Here is a 22,939-nt window from a genome sequence, read left to right on the forward strand (position 1 = left end):
CCTACCCGAAAATACAAAGAGGAATCCGTTACTGAGGGAAAATCAGCGTTTCAAAAGCAAATCTGAGCAAAAGCTCAGGGTAAGCCACAAGGACTGACAGAGCGTGTGTTCTGTCAGGTGCAAACTCGGGAAACTCACCGCGGTACGAAAACACAAACACCAGCAGCAGCAGCTTTTCTGCTCACTTTCCTTCCATCCCAAACTGCGTTTGAATCCAAAACCGTATTACCAGACTCCGCTTCCCTCCTTTATTGCTCATCACAACTCTTGGCTTCGATACAATTTCATGGGCTACAACTTTAAGAAAGCGCGGGGCTAAAGGCGGGGGGGGGGCTGATTTTCCTATCGGGGCTGTCCCTCCTCACCCGAGCTCCATTTGTTTGTTAATGCCTCCAGGTGAGTACGGTTCTCCCCGGCTCGGGGCTGCTGCAGAGCCGCGGTCCGGTAGGCACACGGTTCGGGTGCGCGGCACCGGTCCCCGGTGTTTGCTATTATGCAGCTCGTGGAACCAGCATCGTGCGAGTGTCCCCGGCAAAACGTAAAAGCAAATCTGCTGTTTTCTTTCCAAACAAAAGCAGGGGAGGGAAAGGAAAAAAAATAATACAAAAAGGCAGGCGCTGAGAGTGTTTTTTTCTTGCAAGCTGAAGTGTAAAATAAGGTGCTTTAAAATAATGCACCATTTTGAATCAACACTTGGCGAGATCGCGTTGTTGGGAATGCTTACAAATCCTTCCCTTATTATGTCCCAGGATGGGAGCTGCGATGCATGGACACAAAACAACTTTGCTCAGTGACCTGTGGGCGAGGGAAGCTTCTTGCCAGCTCCGCCACTGACCCAGCACTGATAGTCGCTGCTGTGACTGGTCGCTCAGCAGCGCTCCCCGTTTCCGTTAAGCACGCTGACATTTTTTGGACGCGCGGACCGCAGCGCCGGCCAAAGCCTTTGAAAAACATTGGCTGGTAAATTCGGCAGGTAGTTTGGAATAGGAAGGAATAAGGAAGAAAGAGAAAAGAGAGGGGAGAAAGAAAGAGAGGGGAGGAGTAATAGAAATAATAAGCGACCTCCTCAGCAGCAACACTGGAGCCAAACTTGGGACGCCAGCAGCGCCCCGCAACCCCTGGGAATGACACCCCTGGGTCCTCCCCCTCCGTCCCTCCCTCTCGCCCCCCCAGACAATCGCAGCGAGGCAAGTTAGGAGCGTTTCTGTAATTATTTTTCTCTTTGTTCCCGGATTGCTGGCGCTGCGGGGTGCCCCAGCCCCGTGCCCGCTCCCCGGAGCGAGGCGGGGCAGCTCCATTGGTCGTAGGGAGCGGCAGCGCCCGGCGCGCACACACGCACAGAGGCTGCTCGGTATTGTTATCATCGTGCTTCGGCGGAGGGTTCTGCGTGCAGGGGGAGGGGTGGAGGGAGGGAAGAAAGAGACAGAGAGAAAGTGGAGACGGAGCATGCAGCAGGGCTGGGGCCGGGGCAGCGGCGGGGCCGGCACGCCCGGGGCGAGGCGCTGAGCTGAACGGAGCCGCCCGCCCGAGCGCGCCGAGGAGCAGAGCGGGGAGGAGAGGGGCGGGCACGATCCGGGCGTGGGGACGGCGCCGAGGACTGCCGAGCCGCCGCCGCACCGGCCTGGCAGCAGCAGCAGCTACTTCTTTCTTATCTCGCAGCCTTTTGTTCGCCCATCCTCCTCCTCCTCCTCCTCTTCCCTGCCCACCCTCTGCACGGCGGAGGGGGCTCGGCAGAGAGAAAAGCAGCCTGACCCGGAGCCGAGTTTCCCCCATCCTCCGCCTCTCTCCGTCTCTCTCTTCCCACGCTGCATCGCTGCCCATGAGCTAGAGCGGCAGGCGGCAGCCAGCGCCGCGGCACCGGCTCGGGCAGGCGGGGACAGAGCGCAGACCCGGGAGCCGCCGGCGCCCGATCCTCCCTCCGCGTCCGCCGCACCCCTCGCCCCGCTCCGGGGCTCCAGCCGCGCTCCAGGACCGCCGGGGGCCGCCCCGCCGCCGCCCCTCCTCGTCTCCATGTGCCGGATAGCGGGAACGCCGCCACGGATCCTGCCACCGCTGGCGCTGATGCTGCTGGCGGCCCTGCAGCAGGTAAGCACCGCCGGCGGCGGGCGGGGAGCGGGGCCGGGCTGCGGCTCTTTGTTCCCCTGCGGGCGGCGGTGCCCGGGGAGAGCCGGCGGGAGGAGCGGCGGGGCGCGGGCGAGGCGGTGGTGCGCTGCCGGCCACCTGCTCGGGGCTGGGGGGGGAGAGCAGGTGCGGAGGGATGTGCGTGTGTGTTTGGGGAGGGGCAGGGGGTCCGGTCCTAGTTTTGTGGGCGGAAGGGGGGTCTTGAGCGTGGGGGAGAAAGTAGCGGAACAGACGCGGTGCGGGGAAATGGGAGCGGTGCGGTGTAAGGCAGAGAGAGAGCCCCGCGTCCCTCCCGGGCAGGTGGGGCTTATAGCCCGGCCGGCCTCGCCGAGAGGGCACGGCGTTCCGCCGGCTTCGTGCCCGTTAATCCTTTCTCGGGAAGAATTTAATCACTCGCCGCCTCCGTGCGGGCGCCGCTCGCTCACCCACTGCGTGTAACGGGAATTTCCAGCGGGACGAGACGGGGCTCCGAAGTCTGTAGTGTACGGACGAAGCCCCTCCGCCCGGCCCGGGAGAGCTCGAGGTGCGGGGACGCTCTCGGGGCAGCGCTCGGGGGGAAAGCGGGACCCGGGCCGGGGCAGGTGCCGGGTGGCAAGATGGATCCCGCAGGGCTGCCCTGAGCGCCGGGGGGACGCGGTAGGAGCGGGTGGCGGCCGCTGTCCCCCGGCTTTGTGCCGGCTGAGCCCAGCGCGGGGGGCGGAGAGGGCGGTAAATCTGAGGGACAGATGGCGCAGATCATCGCCTCTTAATGGTATTTACTGTCGGGGCATTTCTGGCGGGTTGGGGGAGAGGCCGGAGGCCGGGCCGGCGGCGGGGACAGGGCCCCGGGGCGCTGCGGCGGCCTCCGCCTCCAGCAGGGACCGTAGCCGGGTCGGGCCGGCGGCCCCTGTCCATGGTGAGAGGCTGGACAGAAGGGAGCTCTGCCGCCTCGCCGCCGCTCCCCTCCCAGCGCTCCCCCTATGCGATCCTCGGGCGTCCCAGCCGCGCCCGGGGCCGCTGGCTGGCGGCAGGCAGCGCGGTGAGGCGGATTTCAGCTCCGGCCCTCAGAGGGCACGGGGCACGAGGCTGTCTGTCCGTCTGTCGCGATGGAGGAGCGTCCTGCAGGGCTTGACTGACTTCCATGATTGCAGCCACCCTGCTCAGAAACTTGTGATGTGCCACTTTTAGCTTTGTTTTATGCTTGTTTTTGCCAGTGTGGAACACAGACTCCCCAAAACAGTACAGGCTGATTTTTAGTGCTGTTTATCATGCACGCTTTCTGTTCAGTCTTCCCATCTCAGTGACTCTTCAAAGCCCACGTTCGGCGCTGAGCCTTTATTCCATCTTTTTCCTACCCGGGGCAGGTTGGAAATGAAGCGCGAGCTGTGAATTGGGGACAAGAGGGAGCCTCACTGCTTTCATGCATCACTCAGTGTCACCTGCACGTTACGCTTGGGGAATCCAATTTCCCCCTTGTTTGGGTATCCATTAAATCAGGTTAGGACTGATTTTTAATAGTGTGTAACAAAATTGGAACTTGGGTATGAAATCAGATTTATAGACCTGGGTCTGTACAGCACTTTATTTATTTATTTTTTCCTTTTATACGTACTACAAAGAGCCCTCACGATCAGAATGCAGTGGGAACTTTTATTTCCTCCTTTGGTACCTGCTCCGTTTGGTTTGTACAAGGTTATCTGTTAAAGCTTCTTCTGCAGCGTTGAACCTTCCAGCTTTTTCCTGTCTCTTTGCAACACAAGAGCTCTCTGCCTTTATTGTCTGAAGTTATCGATCACTCATTTTTCATCAGTGATGTGGAAAAGCAGTCATGACGGAATGCTTGATCATAACTGGAAGCATGTTTTAAGTCGGATCTGTGGGTTCTGTGTACGTTCAAGAAAAAGGGCTTTAGATTTCTGGCTGTGTTTAATGCACATGGGATGCGAGAGAATGTAAACTGCACTTGATTTTGCTGATCAGCCAGTTCAGTGTGAGGCTGGAAGCACTGTGTAAAGAACCTGGGAGAGGGTAGGATAGAAGAAGCGGTATCTGCTTTTTTGCCCCCAAAACATCGTCTGCTTCTGGAACAGGGCTAACAACAAAACAAGCAGAGGAAGAGATGGTTAGAGTATTGGGTTAATGGGAATAAGACTGAGATGAGTTAAAAATTAACTGGAAAAGGGAATAGAAATTAAGTGCTCAAAAGGGGAATCATTTTTTCCTTAAGTACAAGGTGATGGGACCGCTCCATGGGTGTTCTCCATTTCTGAATCAGAACAAATAATAATGCAATCATAAGAGCCCTGCATATGTACAAGTCTGGTTTGAATTCGAATTATGATGACAGGGGACATAAGTTATTACTCCCCGCAGGCAGTTTTGGTCTTATTCCAGGTCTTAGCAAATGTATCCAGGTGATAAAACAGCCGCCCTAAATGACATTCCTGTTAAGCTGCCTCAGCTGTGAATTCAGTGATTGAGTTTCTTGTCAACCAGACCACTTTTACCTCCAGCACTGGTCTCTGGCAGAATGGGGTGAGATACATGAATGCAGTTTTGCGCAGAAGGAGAGCTGAGATCTTTTATTCTGAATGTATCTCATAACACACATGTCTGAGACTTTTTTTTTTTAACCAAACTATTTTCAGTAGGATAGTAGATACACGATGGTATAAGAACTAAAATGAGTTTGAGGGTGTCTGTCTTAAACAAATCGGACTCGAACATCATTATTCCTTTGAAAGTGAACTGAATGTGTTTTATAATGCATTTCATAAGCCCCGGAACAGAACACTTACGTGAGTGGCTCAGCCTTTATGGATCTTCCTGTCCTGTTTTTGCTTCACTTTCAAAGAATCTGAGAAGTTAAATGTGGCAGGATGCTGCAGCAGAGAGCTCTCTGCTCCCTGTCTGCCTGGTCTAGGTGATAGTGGTGCTACTGATATAGCCTCAAAATTCCAATATCTTCAGAATTGAAGGGGAAAAAAAAAACAAAACGTATTTTTGGAAATCCCTCTTAGGATATTAAATTGGATACATTATTTTAAAATATATAATAATACAGAAAAAAAGACTTTTTCTGTAAACTGCTTTTTTCTGGCTGTTATAGGACAGATGTCGCTGAAGTAGGCAATGAATTTTTGGAATGGAAATCACTGGTTGACAAAGTAGGCAATACTTTTGTTTTCAGTTCTCTGAACAGGTATTGAAGCAAGCTCATAAATGTGTGTGATGCCAATGTAACAGAAGATAGATGTTCTCTTGTACTGTCAATTGATGTTTTTTTCATGTTAATAAATGATGCGTGTTTGCTAGAAAGCCTTCTACTGCTCTCTTCCTTCGCATGTAGTACTGCTACGTAAGTGTGCAGTTTAATGTGCTATAAAGTCACTTAAATTTGTGGGGTTTGTTGCACCTGTTTTCAAATATGACCCTGAACTGTCATATTTTTGAACTACATCTAGTTAAGAAAGTGTAATTCAAAAACTACCCATCTATTGTCTTTCTGCTTCCAGAAGTTGGAGGAACTCCCAGAAACATCACTGGAAAAACCCTGACATGTCCTATCTTAATTATTTCCAATGACACTTATGTCAGTAATTTCGATTATTGATGTTTTTAATAACTGAACACATAAGAAAATTTGGTTTTTATAGTAGTATAACAAGTAAATTTTAGTCAAATAATATTTAAAAATAGCCTGGGGAAGTTGTGAATCAAGTTATTTTTGCTCACTGCAGACTGTCTTGCGTAAGGGACTGCTTGTCATGTGGCAGCAAGCAGGAACTGTTGAATGGCTTTTCTTGCCTGAATGAGAGGATCATCTACCAGTTAAACTCCTAGTTTCTCACTGTTCTTTTTTTCCTTTTCTGAATGCTTTTTGTTATATTTATTTTTATGTCTGAAGTTTGAATAGCATGTAGTTGAATAGTTCACCAGCTACCATACATTAGGATAAGAATTTATACTTTAAACAATATACACCTGCAAGACATCAATTTGATCACCTAAGAATCTGAACCTCTAATGTATCATGGTGCTTCTTATGTATTTATTTTTAAGCTTTTTTTGTTGTTACAAAGGAGAAGCCTATAGTGTCATAGTAGATGTACTTCATTTATCTACTACTTCATTCTTTCCAGCTGCGTATGAGGTGGAATGGTGCAAATCCCATAATGAACAATGAAAGGAAAATAAACACTTAGCATCTTTTGCAGTAGGAATTATCATATTTTATAGCAATTTTCCTCAGTGTTCACTGAAGTGCTTCTTGTTGCTTGGTCACTGGTTTCCCATACCAAGCAAAAGTAAGTTTGTCTAGAATCAGAGACTCATTTCAGTTAAGAAGGGACCCTTAGAGGTCAAGTAGTCCAACTTCGTTGCAGTGAGCAGAGGCAGCTACAGCTATGTTAGGTTGTTGACTGTCCTGTCCAGCCTGACCTTGAACATCTTCAGAGATGGAATATCCACCATCTCTCTGGTCAGCCTTTTCCAGTGCTTCTCTGCAAGAGAACTTCAGGAAAATAGGGGTGTGCATTAACTTGGGATGAGTTTGAGGAGGATCTGTGTCTTGCCAGAGAGTGTTTGTAGCTTATGGCTAATGGGAGAAGGACCTTCCTCGTCTGAGTGGTGGGCTGTGTTCCAGCTCCCTTTCTTGTGGCAGCAGATCAGTGGATGACCTAATCTGCGTGATTCATAATTTGATTTGATCCTGCAGTTCTCACTGAAAGATCATGGGAGCTCTGTCTGAATAAAGAGGGGAAATTAGGCTTTCTATTTTTAAATGACTTATGAAAACAGATACAGCAGCTTCCAAGATGGAAGGTATATCACTGCCAAGTCTTTTCAACGGTTCACTTAAACTATTTGGTTTTAGTCGGTATTCATGTATTTAATTAAATATCATATATCCAAAAGGCGCGTTTATCCTCTCCTCTAGGCACTCCTTGACATATTTAAAAAATATATTTTTACCAACAGACTCGCCTAGGGACTCCTCCATTCCTTATAATTAGCACATAATTATCACCCAGCAGCTGAAGACATAGTTAAGATTTTGTGATCCCCCGAAAGAGTTCTTCCAGATAGGCCATGCAAGGCCTCCCCTGAAGGTCAGAAAAACCCAAAGCTCTTCTGTGTGCATCAGCAGCAGTTTTCATGGGCAAAGATGCTGAACGCAGACAACCTTTATCATCAAGTCAGAGTGAGGAAGTTTCAGTTTTTTTGAAGAAATTAGGATGTGCAGTCAAACATGGGGCTGGTTTTAAATATTTATTTATTTTTATTACAGAAATGTGACCTAGACGTATAAAAATCCCATTTAATTGTGGCATTTCAGTTGAAATTTTGAGTCTTTTTTTTTTTCTCTGATAGAAACTGTGGCTTGTTTGGAGAGTCATGTGTTAGAAGATGTGAGGCTCCATGTTCTTCTTGTAATTTGACGGAACAAGAAATTCCAGACCAGATCAGAGTTTTGTGTTGTATCACATACGCCCATAAGTGTCTCCATATTTAGTAAAGCAAATGAACAGCACTTGTTTCTCAGCCGAGCTTAACAGAGGAGGCTATGAACGTGGTTTGTGCGACTCTTAAATTACCACAAACCAGTGGTAGTTTAAGGCAATTTGTTTTAAAACAAATGATAGCGTGGAAGTTGTAGATCCCCTTACTCTGTGGAAGTATTTGAAAGCTTTTAGTATTGGTTTAAGAAGCTGCACTTTCTGGTTTGAAATTTGGTTCATGGAGTAAAGCACTAATGTGAGTTGAAGGTGCTGTAATGAGAACTGCTTCTGGTGCCGCTGAAATAGAGGTAACTGGATGACCTGTGGGAGAACTTGGTCTGGCCCTGGTTTGGGAACCTGCTGACTTCCTGTACAGTCTGAGTGAAGGGCACTTTTATTTCTATCTGATTGCAGTCCACAGTTGAAAACAAACTATTCTTGACTGTATTCACTGGAGTACTGCTCGACTCTCTTTCGTTGTTTGAAGGTATAAACTGCCATGGCTCTTAGCAGTAAGTCAGATTAATAGAGATGCTGAACGTTTTCAAGTGTTGCATCTAAAGCATATTGGAGATGTGGCAATGATCCTGCAGGTTATCCTTCATATGCCTGTTACTTTATGGTAGTGAGTAGAAGCTTGTCATAAAGTAAGATCCACCTTGTGCAGCATATCGCATTGTGCCAGATGATGTGTTTATCCGAAACTAAAAATGGTTAAAACAATCTCTGGAGTTATGTAAGTTGGTGAATGAATGTTGGGTACAATTTTGGCTTTTAAATTAATGAGGAAACACCCAGTCTTTAAACATGAGCACAGATGTTTCTGTGATCTGTGCTTAAGTTGAATATTACTGTCACAATTGAAAATTAATGTTGCTTATTAACGAGGGAGAGCTCAAATACCCAGTTCCTGCTCTGTCGTATGTGTAATTATGTAAGACTTTGTTTTGAGCTTCACACAATAATGCCCTGCGAATTGGCTGGACTTGGCAATTAGCAGCTGTAATACATCCAATTATAAGCGTGTGGTATGGTATTTTCTCCAAGCATACCCCTCCATTTCTCGTTTTACGACAGTCTTATTTTCCTATAGGAGTAAGCTATATTCAGCATAAAAGAAAGAAGTCTTTCAGAAACAACTTCCCCTGCGTTTTGTTACAATCAATAATAAGAAATCTAATGTTGTGGTACATACAAATGCAAACAGTGCAAAAGCAGAGACTTTGATATTTCAGATGAAAAGATACTGCTGAACTCCAGTGGTGTATGGCATATGCACAAGGAACAAGACCAGCCCTGCTTGAAAGCAGTCTTTAAGAATCCAATTCGGCAAACATAGGATGCGTGTTGTGATATGAAATTGCTTCCACAGTCATGTGGTGAGCTTGCATTTTTAACTAGGTGTTTCCTTACAGAACTGCATTTTAAATGTGACTGCGTCTTAGGAAGTATGGAAATTGGAGAGAGCTATTAGTCTAGAACCATCAATGTTAATGAAACAGTCCTGTCTGGTTTTATTCTTGTTTCCATTTGCAATCTTTTCTCAAGTGTGAAGCCTGCATTGTTGGTATAATGTTATTGGTGGTGTTTCAGAAAAACATGTAAATATGGTTCCTTTACTTTAGATGGTCATGGAGGGTATTTATTTTTTCTAATCAAGTTAGGGTACAACTTTGAATCTAAGCCACTAATTTCTAGTTGTGAAGCTAAAGTAACTGGAGGGGCAGGGTACAAAAACAGCAGGCTCAGCTGTTACATCAAAATGACCTGTTCTGTTAATTAATTCAATAATAGGTTTTGACAGAGGGCTTCAGAGGTATGCCATTTTGCTTCATGACTGCAGCATGTCTTTCACATTTAGTCTGAAATATATAGTACCAAGTTTTTTATATGCATGACCTTAACAAGTTTGAGTAGGTCTTAGAGTCTGGTGATAACTGCATAACGTGATGAACGTTATTAAAAACGACTGAATTAGCTATAAGGAGAAGCAAAATAGTTTTACAGTGGTAACTGTTTTGCTTTTGCAGAGTCTGCTAGTACTTCAGAGAAAGATCTTCCATGTGCTGATCTTGTTCAAAGTTTTGTAACTCTGTTAAGTACATTCTGTATGAGTACAAGCTAAGGTAATTGCTTTCTATCTTAAAAGATAGCTTTTCAGTAGTGTCCTTCTGTAGATGGATGTAAAACTAATATTATCTTGTGTTCAAAATAGCCTTGAGAATTGTACTAATCACAATAAAATCCTGTAAATTACAGTAACGTGCCCCCATAATCTTTGCTAGCTTTCCCCTTTTGCCCTGGATAAGGGGATAAAAATATTCCAGCACTGTCTTTTGCTTCAAGTTAGAATGGTTTAAGTCTTGCAGTACTTTCAGTCTGAACTTGATGTGACCCTTTGTGTCTGAAGCTACAACTCCTACTTAATTCAAAATGCTTAACATGGGGTGATTAAGAAATGCTGGAAATTTAAATTCTCCTTTCCCTTGTGTTTTTATTCTCCAACAATATTTACAAAGGACTGTTTTTAGAGAGCAGAGTACAGTCTTTTGTCTCCAGATAAAATTGATGGCTGCAAATGAAAGAACAAAGAAGGCTCTCTATTCATGTCCCCACGTCTTTGTTTCAGTGGGCATTGTTTCAGTTTATAAGAGTTGTTTAGTACATACAGATTGTTGGGAAGGCTGAAAGATTCCCAGGCGCATCAGAGAGGACATGTTACAGAATCCTGTTATCTCCTCAGCTGCCCACCCAGGACCTTTATTGTTTCAAGGATACCATGAAAGGTTATTATTGTTTTTTAATCACGTTTGCTTGGAGGTTATCTTCTATGCAGTAGTTTAAACAAGTCTAAGTATTTTTATTTCAAATTATGGAAACTTTATAAAGCCTGTGATTGGATTCTAAAGCTGAGGAAACTGGCAGCTGGAATCCTAGTTATTTTTTGATGTTTACCATCTTTTTCTCTTTAAAAAAAAACAAACAACATTTGAGTGGGCTGTTGAGGCTTAGCTGTAGACCCAGGTTCCAGCTTTGCAGTTTGCATTGCCTCCTTCTAGTTTAAACTTTGTTCCTTTTTATCATTACTTTTTTCTTTCATTTCTTCTTAAAGTCCACATATTTAAAAAAGAAAAAATACATTAAAAAAAAGTGAAGTCTCAGTGAAACCAGTGCCACAGCTTAACTGGGCTCTTGGTAATTAATATTTCTCTTACTGGGTGCTTACCTAGATAGCTTACTAACTTGGAGGTAGGTAGCACGTTTTTGTTCTTATTGCTGGTGTGTTGAGCTGCTTAGAAAGGATTGGTAAGCGTAAGTGCATCTGGCTGTGTTGCGAATACCTCCTTGCATTAGCGATAAAATTACCCTAATAGGAGCTGGCATGCTGAGCATGGCCTTTGCATGTCAATGGAGAGCAAGCACTTCTGCTGGGTTCTCTTGTGTGGTTCTTATCACTGCTGTCCCACATCTGTAGTGCTCTCATGGACTGAGACTACTGCTCCCGTAGCAGTGTCAGCAGGGTGAAAGCCAGCACGTTTTGGGTGCTGCACTTTTGCTCGTCTTCAGTGCAAATTCAGCTTGCTGCCTTTGCTCTTGAAGTGCCACCAGTGGGCTGTCCACTGACTGCATGCCAGCGCGTGCTGCCTGCTCGCATTTGCCACTGTAGTGGTTTGGGTAAGTGCTTCCTAACCTGCCTCTGTCAGAAAGGGATTTGGTTTACAGATGATAGGCAGTTAAAAGCGTGGAAGCTAATCTCAAAAACTGTGATTGCACTAAGAGACAGAGTGGTGACAGATAGCTGCGTGCTTGAAAAATTCCAGTGGAAAGTGCTGATAAACCTGTAGGCAGACTGTGGGTTATGGCTGCAATCCTCTTGCCAAGCTGAGCTGGACCAGGCACACAGCTGTAACATTTCTGTGCTCAACCTCCAGACCTAGTGAAATTTGTCTACAAACAGGTTGCACAGCCACTGTGCAGTATGGGAATGCTTCTCTGCACAGGTAATGTGTGAGCACAGAGCTTAGGATATAATTGCCTGATCTAGTAAATGTGTATGTTTGATGGCCCTGCTAGGTAGGGGGGTTGGAACTACATGATCCTTGAGGTCCCTTCCAACCTGGGTCATTCTGTGATTCTGTGTGATGCCCCAAGTCAGTGCTCTGATGCTTGGGAAAGTGGTAAACTGGTATAGCACAATCATCTCCTTTTTATCTATTCCTTCTTTTCTCCTTCTCTTTTTCCTGTTGGGCTTCTGTTACTAAATATATACTGGTGCGTGCTTACATGACTTCAAGTAGTTCCACTTGAGGGAAGCCCATTTGAGAAAGTAGAAGGGAAAATCTGTTTAAAGAAAGACGTGATCAGTTGTAGGTACAAAAGCAGCACGATTGTTCATGATATCAAAGTCCATATACTACTAAATCTGGGCATGCATGTGGATAGGTCTTTACATAGTGTGTAGAAGCATATCAGATTTATCATGGGGTCTCTGTGTCTGGAATGCAGTTTAGTGTAGTAGTGTGAGAGCTGGTCTCTGCCTTGCGCAGCGTGAGGGGTTTTGCTTTGTTTGGTCATTTATCCACATGGAAGCTTGGCTGTTCTGTGCAGCACTGAAATGAGGAAAAAAACAATCCACTGAAAAGAAATCAGTCTTTTGCAAGTTAGATACTTTTTACAACAGCAGCAAACTGTTCTGGCTTACCTATCAGGAGTATATTTTGAACACGGAACCTTCTACAGAACAAAGAAGTTTCCATGTGCTCTATTATCTTTCTTAATAAAAAGTTGTTTATGAAACTTATAAAAATGTGATTTGAAGGGGGCTTTTTTTTTTTTTTTTGATAAGTGAGAGAAGGGTTTCAGCTGCTTGTCTTTTGCCTTGTGCAAATTTGGTGAAGAGCAGCTCCTTATTGAACTTCACATTCATTCAGTGCCTTGGAACCATTTGACTTTCTGTGATACCTGTTTGAATGCTAACACAAATGTAAGTATTTTTACTTTACCGCAAATGCAGCATCCTGTCTTAAGTTACAGGTACTGGGACAGCCTCACCATAGAGATGTCTAAATAAAGCATTTTAAATCAGTGGCTGAAGTCTTTCCTCTCAAATATATCTGGCCATGAAGAAGGGGAAAAAAAAAAGCCATTTGTCTTTGTGCAACATTTATTTCCAGAGGAAGGAATGTTTTTGTTCCCCCTAAGTTTCCACTTCAGTCTCAAAGACTGGTTTAGTTGAAATGTTCAGTTGTCAGAAGAATCAAGATTGTGTATTATTTAGATCTTACCAGACAAGTGGGACTTGTTCCTTCCATTCCAGTTATCAGAGAGATTAACCCTTTGCCCCCAGTCTTCTAATTGCTGTCGTATAGAAACAAAGATGCTGTTTGTACAAGATAGCAGCAAAACGGAATGTGTGCCAACTGGAATGTTTCTCTGGTGAATAAGGGTTGCGATATTACATAAATTTTGTCTTGCATTTCAGGCACCGATAAAAGCAACTTGCGAAGAAATGTTGTGCAAGATGGGATTTCCTGAAGATGTGCACAGTGCGGTCGTGTCAAGGAGTGTACATGGAGGACAGCCTCTGCTCAATGGTACTGCTTGAAAAGATGTTTTGATTTTTATTGCTTAGAATCTTAATCCTTAATCAGTCTTGAACGTTTTCATTCTTAGGACACAAATTAAGGAAGGAGTATCAGCTCTTAAGTGATTACTTTTTCCTTACTGTTTGGTTACTATTGTAGGACCTGGAAAATCAGTTGGTGTTAATGGTAGCACGTGCACCTGTGTTGATATAAATGCAATGTCTCAAGTTTGCCCATGATTGGCTGATAATTCCCTTTCCTAGATTAGTCTTACCATTTATACTTCCTATTACAGCCTTTACAATGGTTTGTCATCTGTCTGTAATTTGAACCCATGTGTGAATGTTGAGAAGGTAAAGAAAGTTTCCCTTCTGTTTCTGTCTTCCATGGAAGTACTGCAGTTAGCACCCAGTCAACGCGGGAGTGGTTCCCTTAGCATAGTGCTGTCCTTGGCGGCATTCTGACTGGGCTGGAAGTCATAGTATAATGGTCTCAGCCCTGCCTCTCCATATCTATTTGTTAGACAAGATGGGAGGCTGTGTGGAAGTTTGCTTTTGGCTGTATGTAGAGAATTAAGTGATTATGTTCCTTAAGTACCTGCCAGAAATGGGGAAGAGGTCTCAAGGTTTTGCATACCTACAGGCAGTGTAGCGGGGGAGTGGATAGTTTAAGCAGCAGCCCATGTTGCTTCTTCCTGGTGACCTGAGGAGAGGCACCTATGGAAGGCAAGACATGGGACAGGGAATCACATCAAGGGCGGCTACCTGGGAGCCCTGGTCAGTGGCCATAGATCTCAGTGCTCAGAGAGGAGCCTTGCCAGGCAGCACAGCACCATGCCAGCGCTATCTCTCCGATGGTGCACTGCTGCTTTGCCCTGGCACGTATCTGTGTCTGAGTGGCACCATGCCCAGACAAAGGCTAGCCAAGTCCCCAGCTAGCAGCAGGCTCTGCCAGCGTGAGCCCTTGCTTCTGCGTGGGTTGCACTGAAGTCAGTAGGTCTGCCCATGTGCCTGGGAGTCGTTTGGGTGGGGAATTGGGTTCACTGCCCTTCTTGTCTTCTCATCTCTTAAGGGCTGGAGTAGCCATCTGTGGAACATAGAGGCACCTGATGGGAGGCTTTACTGGATTTCCCAAGAAGCTAATTTTCAGTATAGAACTTTGTAGAAGAATAACATTTAAAAAAATGTGCATTAATTTCACTGTTTTCCGAACTGCGAAACTGCGAGCATCAGTGTTGCTTTTATTCAATCTTAATTCTGAAACTGTGGAACTAAGAACTTAAGTCTTAGTTTCAAATACATCTTAATAGTTAATTTAATTTTATTTTTTTTCTCTTCCATATAAGTACGATTACACATATCAAGACTCTTGAATGAAAAGCATTGTAATGACTCTGCAAAACAAAGAAAGTGGAAGCTGTAGGCTTGATATACTGCATGCTGTATGTACCGGTATCTCTCCTTAATTATATTTTTGCAGACCTGTGTTGTGCTTTTGAGAAGTATAGTGAAATGTGAATGCAGGAAGAATCAACCAGCTTTAGCATGTTTCAGCTTTGGTTATTAAAGCATTTTGAGTTTGGTTTCAAGGAAATGTATTTTACCACCACATAGTTTTATTTTATTGAAGAATAGCGTAGAAATTCATGCATTAAATTAAGCATTCAGTTGACTGAGAAAATAATACAGAGGAAAGGAATTTGCCTCACTGCTCCACTGGCTGGGAGTTAATATACCGTTCTGCTGTAGAACATTGCAGTAGTCATCAACACTGAGAATTCCTTCCATAGGTGATGTTGGAAACCTAGAGAAAGGGGCAGAAACAATAGCAGAACTTAGAAGGCAACTGCTTTCCAAAGGTGCTGTCTTGAAACTGTTGTTAGGTAATGGTTAGTTATAATGCTTCTGGTTTCATAAAATGAAAATGGCATGAATTCTAAGAAGTGCCCCGTCCCATGAAAGCTGTCTTCCATCTTTGTAGAATCAGGATCCTTTCTGAAATCTCTCACTTTTTTTTCTACTGGCTGGGAACGACAGTGAATTGCCTCCTGATTCTGTCTCAGTATTGCTCATACAAATCTGATGATAATGACTGACCATCCCTAATTGTTTTTGAGTAAATAACGTACAGATGGAAAACTGACTTCCTTTTTCATTACTCATCCCGATCACGCAGTGCCTCCTGTTGCTTTTTGAAACTTTGAAGTGAGTGAGGCATACTGTTGGTTTGTCCTTGAATGGTATTAAAATGCATAGCGTTTTAGGGAAGTGGGAATAGGAAGAAATGTACAGATTGTACAGCGTGCTCTGTATCACATCAGCTGGTTTTGAAATGACCTGGAGGAGTTTGCTTTCCGCTACCATTTCCTCAGTTGAATTACTGCAATGGTTAATTCTTTTGAAAAATTCTGACATGCTTAAAAGCATATCATTTGCTGGTTACACATAAACATACAGTCCATCGTGGCATAGCTTTGACTTAAATTTAATTATACTGTCATTTTGAAATACTGTTGTTGTCAAAAGCCTATTTTCTGGTTATTGAACTAGATTCAGATGATGCTACAAGTTATGTATAGTTGCATGACATTTGCTTCTTAAGTATAACCATGGGCCTGATTCTGATCTCAGTGGCCTTATTCATATCTAACTGCATGATTATGCTGGTATGAATTCAGAAGTGACACATCTGTAACTATAGGTTTTCTATGTGATTTAGAATTGAAAGCTTCAATTTTCTTTGGGTTTTTGCATTGATACAACAAACATAGAGGCTTTATGATCCTCTCTTGTCAGCTGCAGAATAATTTCAACTTTACTTGATGTTTTCTTGGCATGTTGTTTCTTAAAATATTGAACAAAAAAAAAAAAAATGACAAGATGTTTAATATCTGTCATGTTTGTGTGCTTTTATCTTGCCCACTGGGGGGGATAAGCTTCTTCTAAGCCCTTCAATTTCCATCTCTCTCACCAAAATGTAAATAGAAGTAGAATCATCATATGACTTGCTGATCTATGCTTTTCACTTGCTACAGTAATCTGGGATATTTGATTATTAAGTATCCTTATAGGAAATGCTTAGGTTTGAGAGTATGAGGCAGTGTTCCACCACATGCTATGTGGTATTCTTTTTCTATTCCTGTATTCCAGTGGTGTGTCTTTGATGAGGGGTCAGAGTTATTCTTATTACATGGAGGAAAAACATAATTATTTAATTGGTAATGACTTTCTCCATTTATTGGTGTGGATAACATATATTAACTTCCACTGGTTTGTCCTTCTGTGCATTAGGACATATACTAAATTGGTATTCCTGTATTCAGTTGCTTGAATAAGCACCAGATGCTTCAGTAGAATTACAGTGACTTCACTAGCGATCTGGGAGGAGCTCAGTACTGACACCTTCATTTTTGTCAAGGGAAGGGGGAGAAAAATAAGGGTCTGTGAAAGAAAATTAAAAGAAACTTTATGCACCAGAAAAAAAGTGTTTATCTTACTGATAAAGCTGGGGAGTTATTTGGGCCTTTCGTTCTTCTAGAATTGAATGTATTTATTAAGTATTTGAAGATTGAAACGTTCCAGTGTTAAATAAAATGATTTTTATACAAATAACTCACCAGAATTCACGTAGTAGAAGATACCTAACCTGAATTTACTGACACAGTACTTCTTAGTTGTTTCTATATTTAAATGTCATTTGTACTTGAAGTGTCATGCATAAAATTCAGTATTTGGAGAAGAAGAGGTTAAATTGAAGAGGGAGTTCTGTTTAATATATGAAATGCCCTTGCTTGTGCTGGTTTTATCAGTCTTGTAGTTCATCCAGGAAAGAAATACTTTTGGCCACTTGATATGCATGTCCAACCTGTTTATCTAATCTCTATTCTATATCCTGCAAATTCTAAGATAACATAAATGCATTTCCACTAAAATTACCCACCTGGGAAGGTTACTTGAACAGTTATTGCAGAAAAATATCTTAAACTTTCAGATTCTCAGTCTGAGAATTTAGTTTTGTTGTGTGTTTCATTTTGTTTTTTCACGCTGCACATATTTTAATAGTGTCCTGTTACTAAATGCATGATTTTTGTTCTCTACTAAGCAAATATGATGCCTAGACATGATTCTTAAATGCACTGTTTAAGCACTGTGTAACTGTAAAATAATTGTAAGCTCTTGGAGTTGCACAGTGATAGAGGAAGAAAATATCTTAGTGTTGGTCATGGAGATAAGCAGTGATCATGGATGAGTAATCACTGCTGCTGCTCCATAAGCTGAAGCAAGCTGACGAGGTTGCTTCCGCTTCCCCTCCTTTTTGAGGTTGGTACCAAGCGGTTGTGAAACCACAAATGGAATGGGGTTGGCCAGCTTATCTGGGGTATAGCTCATGCTCTCTGTCCCTAGGTTTCTGCAGACAGAGCTTGTATGATTAAATGGAGCCGTGATATCCTTGCTGCCTTTTCAAGCATTGAAGCTCTAAGTAAATAACCTTTGTTTTGATGCTTTGATATCTGATGCCAGATTCTGATTTCAGCATTCCCATTGACTTAATTTGTAGTTTACAACATTGAACATAACTTGTGCTGAAAACAATCCAGAAACACATTGCTGGAATGCGCCACTAGGGTGAGGAATTTCCCCCTTGTTGGCTTTATTTCTTTTCACACAGTTGTTTCCCCTCAGTATTAGCTGTGTCCCCTTGTTCTGTCACCTGAGGTGCCATTTGCAGGTGCACCCCATGTACCTCTGTGAGCATAACTTGTTCTCTGATTTGATGGCTATGTCGCTGGAGGTGGTAAGCACCGCTCATGGTTGTTGGCTAATGGAAGGAGCCTGAGCATGGTGGATGGGGATGGTTCTTGAAAACTGTTTGTGGTGAGAGAGGACTGGAGGTTCTGGGGATGGAGAGCTGCTCTTTCAGCTTGCTGGGAAGTCGCGTGATGTTAGAGATAAGTTCATTCACCTAAATTGCTCAACTCTGTATGGGACATGCTGTTTTCCAAAGAGCCTGGCAGTTCACTAGTGATGATAAGAAAATCTGGAAGCTGGTCTTGCATGTGGACAACTGATTTCTAGCTGACCAAAGCTGAGGAAAATCAATCTGAAGGTTAATGTTTAAAATTGCTTGGCATTTAAATGTAAGTAATGCTTTCTTCGTTAAGTAGTGCAGGTAATGCATCTTCTGGCTATCCCAGATGCACTCAGCTTTTGGGCTTCTTTTTGGTGCTGCTACTGTTTTCATCACTCCATGCATAAAAATGTCCATCATCAATAAAGAATAAAATTCCTGTTAGAAGTCGTCATGCTTAAAACAAGACAGCAGTGCTGCTTTTAAGGCTTATGTTTTATTCCTCACTATAAATAAAAAGAAAACAGCACCTTTACACCTTAATGCAATTGTGTTCTTCCTTTGGTAGCATACTCTGTCATCTTTGATATTCCAGGGAATGCTAACAGTAGAGCCAGGAAAAGTGAAAGCAGAATCATATTTTCGAAGACAGAAATTCTTGTTCCTCTCTGAAAAAAAGTTTGTGTTTCTCCAGGGAAAAAAAGGGAAATAGCAACTGCTTTGTTTGAAGTCTCTTTGCCATTAGCAAAAAAGATGATTTGACAAGTTCCTTCCAGGTGGACACTCAAAGAGTTTCAGATGGATGGGGTCTCTCAGGCGGATGGGGTCTCTCAGCTGGCAAGCTGAAAGAAATTGTTTCCATTCCTCCCAAATGTTTTGTATTAAAAAAATCTCTTCTTTGCACACCCTACCTGCACCCCCCCCCCAAAAAAAAAAATGAAGCACTCAGTGAACAGCCACATGCTTCGAGTTATGTTTCCTTGTCTTAGTGGGAGTAGGGATGTTGTTTTTGGTTGGGTTGTTTTTTATTCTTTTAAGAAGCTTATGTTGAGAGTATTTGTTTTTCTGACCACTCGTGCTTAACATTTAGTAGGTTTGTTTTTTGTCCTCTTCCCATGTGAAGCAGAGTAAATTTCAGTGCCAGTTCTTGGTGATGCTTTGCGTGTTGACTTAGGTTATGTTACAGTTCTATTCTAGTTCTTACTCCCTTGCCTTTTAATCCTTTTTCTCCTCTTTTCTCAAACAGCCTTCCTGTTTGTCCTTTTTGCATACTCTGTTTATCTACCGGCCTCTTAGCTTATTCTCAGACATTTGTCCCCTGAAAAACAGAGCTTGCTTTTAAGAAAGCAAGAGCGTTTTGTTGTTGTTGTTTTCTTTTAAGATATGTGGTTTCCTACTCCCTTTCCCCCACTCCTCAGTTGAAAATGGAATATATCCTAGAGTATAAATAAAACATATACTCAACTTAGCGAAGTGATATATACTTGGTTACTCTCTTTTCCTTCTGTTTCTGTAAATTTCTACATCTGATTTGTGATACTTGATCTTACTCTCCAGTATTGAGCTACTAATTAATTAATGTTGATGTATGTTAAACTTTATGTATACAAAGAGAGAATAAACTGTGAAATTTGACAGTATTTTGGATGTGCATAGAGGACGAAAATGTAATTTCAAAAACAAGATTCCACTGTTCCCCAGTGGACACTAAAGCTGCTATGGAGTGTAGCATTTGGATCAGTTTGTATATCCAGTAGTCAGAGAATTTATTGCTTGAGTTCTGGAGAAGCCATTTTGAAAGAAACCTGCAAACACACTAATCAAAATGGTTTCTTTTTATGGAATATTTGAATTGGGGTGAAAGTGTTATATGCGTTGTTTTTGAAACAAAGAAAAGCCCGTAAATCAGCTATTTCAGTCCACTTTTTTTCCAGAAGAGGGAACTTGATTTACCTCTATTCTCTACAAAATTCTGTTCATGTTTTCACTGTAAGTCCTTCCAAATATTTTTCAATAAAGAGAAAAATACTCTTATGGAGAAATTACACAGTTCCTGAATGGTTGTGGTGTTATGGAATGTGTAAATTACTATCTTGGTTAATTAGTCCAGCTCTGATAGCCATTTCTGTTTATGGTGCATTTACTTGGAATGCAGTGAATTAATTACTACTTATTCCCTTTTCCTATGTTCAGATGGTTACTTAAGAAGATCTCAAATGTGGTGTCCTTCCTCTGTGTAGAAACATGAGTTGAGGGGGCTGAGCCATCAGCTGCCTCAGTAAGGCTCATGGCATGGCTCAACAGGGGATGGCAAAGTAGGTGTTAGTTTCTGCCTCAGAAGCCAAGTCTGGTTTTATCTGCTTTTTACACCACTTAATGTAGCCTTAGTTCTGTTTTAAACTCTGCCATCTGGCCTTGATTCCCAGAGGGACATTATTTTCCCTGGAATCACTGTAGTTGGAGCTCTCTCCAAGGCTGACCCATGCTCTAGGGGAGTGGAATGGCAGATACAAAGCTCTGCAAAGGGGCCCTCCAGAGCAAACAAAGCTGCCCTTAAGGATGACTAATTGATTCAGTAGTAGGAGACGAGTTTTATCATCACCTGGCAACAGCAGCATTAAGAATTCTATAAAGAGAGAGGGATCAGTATATGGAACACATGGAGCAAAACCTTGGGTGAGGCTGCCTGTGTTAGCATGATAAGATACACATGGTATATGTAATTATTCTTTCAAGTTCCCACTTTAAGATCTTCTGTTCACTAGTCATCTAGACAAAATTACTGGAGCATCTTATTGAAGTGATATTATGGAAAATACCCTTAATTGCAGAACGTGCTGCCATACTAAGTAGAGAAAAAATTCCAGTAGTATTTAAACGTTTGGTAACTACATTAAATCAAATACTGCTGTGTTGAAGACTTTGATGTCAATCGACAAATTCAAATACATTTTGAACTGCTCTTCTGCTGGTTGAATGCAATGAACTGTGCTCATTATTTTTGATTGAGTGTGTCATGGTCTGGCACCTAATGTGAGCATATTTGTTAACCTGGAAACCGTAACTTTTAGAAAAACTCTCTTCCAAACTTTCAGGACATGTCCTAAGCATCAGTCAGCCCCACTGAGCTGAAACTATAGGAGGGATAGAAAACGGTGCAAGAAACAGCAGCAGGTTGTGGAGAGAAGAAAAAGGGCTGGAGTTGCTATTATCTTCTTATTAAGTTGTAGGAGGAGGAACTGGCCTTTAATGCTCATTAAAGCCTTTCAGTTCAACATGATGCAACTGGTTTTGCAGTATACTCTATATACATGATTTAGGTGACTTTTCCCTCAAAAAGCAAGGAGCAGGATATTGAGAAATGAGTGAGGTTAAACTCTGGAGGGGAAGAGAGAATGAGACACAAGAAAGAGTCTTCTGAAGACAAACCGATCTTGCAGCCAGGATATGAACTCCACTAAAGAAACACTCATAGCCACACACTTGTTCTCTCTTCCAGAGACAGCTCTGGGTTTTGAGGTATTGATATTCATTGCTGCCTATAGAGCAGCCTGGAAAAGCATTAACACATTAACACATCCCTGGATGTGTTTAAAAAACTGTTTGGATGTGGTGCTCAGGGACATGATTTAGTGGAGCGTTGTTAGTTAGGGTAGTATGGTTAGTTTGTGGTTGGACTTGATGATCTTTAAGATCCTTTCCAGCCTGAGTGATTGTATGATTTTGTGATGTAATTCTGTAATTCCTCCAGGGATTTATTACATGGCTGATGTTCAGTTTGGACATGATAGAAGCAATATTGGACTTTAAGAATGGGGTATGGACTCATAAGCACTCTTCTAGTCTTTCTTCAGAGGAAGAAAACTGTTGGTGTTACTTTACAGTTTTCTGGCCATCAAACCAGTTCTTTCTCTGTTCCAAGCAACTGGCAAGCAACATATTCCAAGCAGCCAAAAGTTAGAAGGTGTGAGTGGTGCCCCAGCTGGCCAACATAGGCACAGGCTGCCATTCCTTCCCTCAATCTCATAACAGTGCAATTAAACCAAGCTGTGGATTTCCTGTGGAGATATTCTTCCGTGTCTGAAAATTCATCAGCAGTTGCAAAGTAGGCAGAAATAGCAGTGACACTGCACATATTTTCATTTAGCCTTTTCCAGCATGTATGTTTCTTATTCAGATTTGCATTGCTTGGCACCAGCATGGAGAGGGGAGATGAGAAAGGAGGTAAGTTAGTGAGAAAAACTGTCAGCTGAGGGTAATGGAAGAAAAGGAGGTCACAGCTGAATGAGGCTCCACAGCACTGGAGGTTGTTGTGTTGTATGTTTTTTGCTTTTCTCCCTGCAGTGTAACTGAGACCTTTCTTCTGCTGTTTTACTCCAGGGTTGGGCAGCACCCTGACGCCTGCCCTGGCAGCAGCTGTCCCGTGGCAGCCCTGCTGCTGGTTGTCTCCGAGAGCAGGGCACCCAAGTTGAGTTCTTCCTGCTTCGTTTAACCATCTATGAGGCTTTGGTAGAGATGTGAGCAGTGTTAGAAATTACAATTTGCCTACAGGAGCAAGTTCGTTTTTGTGTACAGTGCTCTTTCAAGAAGTAGGTTTTGTTTGTTTTTGAAAGTTAATGGCACATAGCTCTCAGGTTGTAGAGAAGAATTATTTGAGCCCCTCTGTGAGTTCCAGTTTAACATTCCCTTAAATAGGAAAGTTACGAATCCCTAAAAGCATAATTTGTAACGTAAAAGCTATCAAAATAGCAGTGCAATCTGTTAAAGTGTTTAAAAAATTGATTCTCTGCAGTTTAAAATGTGAAATAAATGTACACTAATTGTTTTGAATGGAGATGAAGATGGTGTTTGAAGCCGGTCTTTAAAGGAATTAGTTAGATAGCTCTGCAGTTAATGGCGGAGCAC

The 22,939-nt window shown here is 43.0% G+C and overlaps 1 protein-coding gene across 2 annotated transcripts in view; it reads left to right on the plus strand.

Annotated features, from left to right (window-relative positions):
• The first annotated feature begins 1,212 nt into the window (after positions 1 to 1,212).
• The window catches only part of CDH2 (cadherin 2), a 115,789-nt gene continuing 94,062 nt past the window's right edge, over positions 1,213 to 22,939 (plus strand). Inside the window, exons 1-3 of one of the 2 annotated variants that reach the window (XM_072328217.1) lie at positions 1,213 to 1,351; positions 1,660 to 2,085; positions 13,084 to 13,195. In XM_072328217.1, the coding sequence (XP_072184318.1) occupies positions 2,011 to 2,085; positions 13,084 to 13,195 (187 nt within the window). In that variant the 5' untranslated portion in view covers positions 1,213 to 1,351; positions 1,660 to 2,010. Of the gene's footprint in view, positions 1,352 to 1,514; positions 2,086 to 13,083; positions 13,196 to 22,939 lie in introns of those variants that run through there. The other variant, XM_072328216.1, reaches the window with a different exon arrangement.

This window comes from Excalfactoria chinensis, chromosome 2 (assembly GCF_039878825.1).
Source record: "Excalfactoria chinensis isolate bCotChi1 chromosome 2, bCotChi1.hap2, whole genome shotgun sequence".
Lineage (NCBI taxonomy): Eukaryota > Metazoa > Chordata > Aves > Galliformes > Phasianidae > Excalfactoria > Excalfactoria chinensis.